Below are 4,735 nucleotides of genomic sequence, written 5' to 3' on the forward strand. Positions count from 1 at the left end.
CGAGGGTAGGATATGTTTATATTTTTCCCTATCAGTTTAAATGGAGGGAATTGAAGGGATCGTGAATGAAAGGAAATGACATGTTGGAAAAAAGTTAATTGCTTTTGGATGAGTTCAAATAATAATAAATAAAAAAAAGAAAGAATAGGCTCCTTATTCATCCTGTTCTAATATTTTTATAATTCTAAAACTCCTCTCAATAATTTTTTTTTTAAATTATTAATCTACTCATATCTTATTTATTTAAAATAGTACATAATAATTTAATTAGTATTTGTTTTTTCAATTACAATAAAAATTATTGCTACGTAGTATCTTTTATTTTCTCTTCTCTGTAACTAAACTAAGCCTTAAAAAAACCTCTACCCCTCCTCTCTCTCTCTCTCTCTCTCTCTCTCCCCAAAACCCTAGATGTAAGAATGGCATCAAGAGATCTCATCACAAGCTACTCGAAGCTCCTCTCTCGAATGGCTGTTCGTTCCCTTCGCACCTTCGCTTATTCCGACTCCAATTCCGAATCATATATTCCAACTAACAATTCGGACTCGGACTCGTGCTCCAAACAACTTCCTCACGCTGAAGGTAAGAAAAACAGAGCATTCAATCGATTCCTAAAAGAAGGACCAGCATATCCCTGCAAAGATGATGATCAACACTTGATCAATGTAATTATTTGACTTGAATAAGATTGCCCTTTGCTGCGTTCTTCGCATAGCATATATAACAATTTTTTGTATTTTTTTTTTCTTCATAGTGTTGTGGAAGACTTTTGGTTTACCTTTAAATTTGGTTTGGGCTTGAATTTGGATATTCTGTAGGAGTTCAAATTCAAATGGAAATTACATCTTCATCTGTCATATCATATTTGGCTGACTAATTCTTGCATTGTTAGCCGCAAATGATGATGAGGAACACTTGCGACAGCCGGCAATGGTTTATAAGCTTAGAGCCTGATGCAGTTAGAGATGTTGTGAGTAATACCTTTTTTACTAATGAAGCTGGTGATGCAATCAACGGTGAGGGCCCAGGTAGGTGTGTTTATGATGCATGTTCCCTCATTTTTCATAACTTATCCATTCGAATGATATAATTTTGTTACAAGTTATGTGATCCAAAAGCTCTATTTATAGCTTATGAGCTTAGAGCCTGATGCAGTTGTATATTTTCATTGTTTTAACCTCTACTTCTCTGTTCATTTGCATTATCCTCGTAATATGGTGCACAATTTTTTTTTTTTTTTTTTAATATTTGTCATTTGAAAAAAAAAAAAAAAAAAAAAATCCATTTTGAATTTGGGTAGGAGCATCCTATAGATTGATACCCCATATTTAAAGAGATAAAAGGAAAAAGAAAAATATGGAGGGGGGAATTTGTAAATCTTATATCTAGGTATCCTAGTGGGATTCAAATGAATACGTAAAACATGGATATTATTTGTTCGGAGATTCGGAGATTTGGTATGTTCAATCTATAGTTGTTACATAACAGTACTTATTCATTTTTCACAAAATTCATTTCTACTTCGATTCTTAATTAGTTATGACCAAACCTGGACTGAGAACAGAACTCAAGTCATGGTCATGATAAGAGCATGAATTTGAGGTTGCAGTTTACAATTATGAAAAAATTGAACCAGAAAGCAATGCAAATATTAGTTGAAGTTACATTTCTTATCCATTATTGAAGTGCTAATGCTGCTGCTTCTTATTCTTCTTCAATTTTTTTTTTGGTGATAACTAACATATCATAGAATAGCGCTTGAACGCATCCCAAATACAAATCTCACAGCCAAAACAATATGCTATTTCCTCAAACTATCCTTAAAAATCATCGTATCCTCTGCAAATTTATAATTTCAACCATTTACAGTAACAACTAACAAAATAAGAATAGAGAATTTGAGTGCCCAAATAGGAGTCTCCTCCCCATCAAAAGATCCCCTATTACTCTCTCTCCCAAATACCCGACCACGAGCAAAGAGGAGCAACCATCCAAGCATCTCGAGTTTGCTTCCTCATTGTACATCCTCTCCAAGCTGTAAGCATGCTTTAGGTAGAATTAGGCATGACCAAAGAAACACCAAAGCAGACAAGAATAAAGCCCCATTCCAGTCACCGGGCAATGCAAGAGTAGATGGTTTATCGACTCTCATCCATCTTACGCATACAACGACAATCAGATACGCAGCCTACGCCTTCTCCGGAGGTTATCTGTTGTCAGAATCCTCCATAAAGTTCTTCACCCAAAGAAAGCTACCTTTAAAGGGGTTTTGGTGTGCCAAATTGCCTTCCAAGGAAAAAGGCAATCCCTCCACGTTCAATAATCACTTATAAAGGGCGAACCTCAAAAGTCAAATCTCCAATGAGAAGCCACTCCCATGCCCACTCATCCTCCTCCCCACTACCTATCTACTGATTGTACAACATCCCCTGGAGCTCAACAGAGTCCTCCACCTTCCAATCTTGGGATGGTCTTATGAATTGTGTTATACAAAATCGGTCTCCTGTTATGAAGGCGATAGCAATCGGCTATTGCAGGAAGTTTATGTGCTGCAATCCGAAACAGTCTCAGAAAAACCACCGGAATGTGAGTGCATGCATAAGATGCCCAGTGAGTGTTAAAGAAGAAATAAAAGAGGACATTAAGAAGAAAAAGAGCAAATGAATTTGTTCCGAATGATGATATTAATATCATTCATGGAGAGGATAAGGAAAGGTCAAATTGCCATCATTTATTGCTATAATTCCAGAACATCAGTTCCATGCTTGTTGTTGCTAGTTTTAAAAAATGAAGAAAAAAGTCCGTAATGAAAGCATATTGCCCAGAGTTTGAAATGGTTTTGAAGATCTAATTCAGTTTGAATTTTTGCATTGTGTTTAGCTATACACCCTGCCTAATTGTACAGCGTGGCTATGCCACACAGGCGACACCCGAGCGGTAAGGACTTTACATGATGACTACCACGTGGCATGAGGCAAGTGGAGTGCTAGTGTATTCCAGCTTAGTGTAGAGAAATATACAGTATTGTAGAGAGAGTCGGAAGATTTTAGAATATTGGAGAACATGTAAATATGTAGAGAAGTAGAGAAGAGAAGATTCTAGATGAGTAGGGAATTTTGTTGAGTTTGTAAATACGTAAAATATGTATGAAGTTAAGAGAGTGGTGAGGAGGCCTATAAATAGATGACTAGTGTCATATGTAACCAACAAGTCCTAGAGTGTGAGTTGAGAGCCAAGTGTCATTTGTAACCAAGTTCTAGAGTGTGAGTTGAGAGCTAAATAGAGAACTTGAGCTAGCCTTGTACAAAGCATTCTTTGTAGTAATAGAAGTGTTCATTCCTTGTACAAAGCATTCCTATACAATATGATTAACTGGTTTATAATTACATGTTTAAGCAGCAAATTTATGTTTTGGAGAGTTGTCCGATTAATTTACCAAGAGACGGTATATTTGCATGTATTTGGCGTCCGCCACCTGTTGGTTGGCACAAGTTAAACGTCTCTGGGTTTTTTTAAGGAAAATCTTGGTGGGACTAAAGAAGCTTCTTGTGGAGAAGTATTCCGAGATTGTAAGGGAATGATTTTGGAAATTTCCATAAGCCACTTCCTGATGCAACGTCTAGAGATGAAGTATTCTTACTTGGAGTGCATCATGGGATTGATGAAATTCTCCGAAGTAAATCAGAAGTAAAGGAAATGATATTTGAGATTGACCATAAAACAATTGTCAAGGTGCTAAATGATGAGAAGCGTATACCAGTGGAGTATTTAGAACTTTTTAATTACGCTTTTTGTATAAAGTTTGGGTTTATTCTTTAAATTTAGATTTCTGTTTTCAATTATATTGATATAAAAACTATTGTTTTGCACAAAAATTATTGATATGTTGAAAAATTTTGATGTTTATCACATAAAGTTTCTACATCCTCAAGGAAATGCTATAGCTAATAGAGTTGCGTATATAGCTTCACGTTTGACCTTGGGAGTTGGGACAAAGTTTTCCGAAAGGCAAAAGAGGTTTTGAGACACAAGTCATGTGTGATCAATTGAAGATTCCACGACATGAGACATGAGATCTATCCGAAAAAAGGAATTGAAGCTGAAGAATCATCGGATAACGAATCATCCAATGGCGAATCGTCTGATGAGGAATTGTCTTCAGACAAATCTGAAGTCAGGCACTTTTACTTTACTTTTTAAAATGTATTTTAAATTCCTGAAAAGAAAAAGTTATTAGGCGTGATCTTTTGTTGTTCACCTGGCATTGAAAACAAAAATAAATAATAGGGGGAAATTTAAATGGGCTCTATTTCATTAGTATCAAAGTAATCCTAGTAAGTTTGTGTCTTCTATATATTATAAACTCTACATAATGACAATTACACTTTTTTCTGCTATTTTTTCTAGGTTTTAGGGGCAACATGGTATTTGCTGTCAGTTGACGTGCTGGAAATCATACTGCAAGAGGGATTGCAACAAAGATTCTGGCCCTACAAAATGCCGCCTTAATTATTTGGAATGTGATGCTCTTGACCATGAGGATTGCAAGAATTGGGCAAATTGTAGAAATTTTATTAAGGGTTGGATCCTGAGAATGTTATCAAGTACGTAATATTTAAAAAAGCAGTGACAAAAAGTGTGTGGCCTCCCCAAAGTTTCTTGAAAAGTAAATTTTTTATTGTTTGTGATTGGGTTTCCAAAAATTTAGGAATGTTTTATCCAATGGGTATCACTT

General features: G+C 35.6%; 1 protein-coding gene across 2 annotated transcripts; it reads left to right on the forward strand.

The window, feature by feature from the left end:
* Window positions 1-380: 380 nt before the first annotated feature.
* Window positions 381-4,050, forward strand: LOC132275874 (uncharacterized). Of its 2 annotated transcripts, none has more exons than XM_059777044.1 (3): window positions 381-665; window positions 893-1,028; window positions 3,917-4,047. In XM_059777044.1, exons 1-3 carry the CDS (start codon window positions 420-422, stop codon window positions 3,946-3,948), a joined length of 414 nt encoding a protein of 137 aa, XP_059633027.1. In that variant the 5' UTR covers window positions 381-419; the 3' UTR covers window positions 3,949-4,047. The 2 variants fall into 2 exon arrangements, 1 of the variants encoding a protein (XP_059633027.1); XR_009470792.1 differs by having other exon boundaries at window positions 383-665; window positions 819-1,028; window positions 3,917-4,050.
* The last annotated feature ends 685 nt before the right edge of the window (window positions 4,051-4,735 follow it).

This window comes from Cornus florida, unplaced genomic scaffold, assembly GCF_030987335.1.
Source record: "Cornus florida cultivar Cherokee Brave unplaced genomic scaffold, ASM3098733v1 CherokeeBrave_3.0.0_Hap2_Chr10, whole genome shotgun sequence".
Lineage (NCBI taxonomy): Eukaryota > Viridiplantae > Streptophyta > Magnoliopsida > Cornales > Cornaceae > Cornus > Cornus florida.

Coding starts and splice junctions, on each gene's coding strand:
- LOC132275874 (XM_059777044.1), top strand. CDS start 420: ATGGCATCAAGAGATCTCATCACAAGCTACTCGAAGCTCCTCTCTCGA. Junction 666..892: donor ATGATCAACACTTGATCAAT/GTAATTATTTGA, acceptor TTGCATTGTTAG/CCGCAAATGATGATGAGGAA. Junction 1,029..3,916: donor AATCAACGGTGAGGGCCCAG/GTAGGTGTGTTT, acceptor TATCACATAAAG/TTTCTACATCCTCAAGGAAA.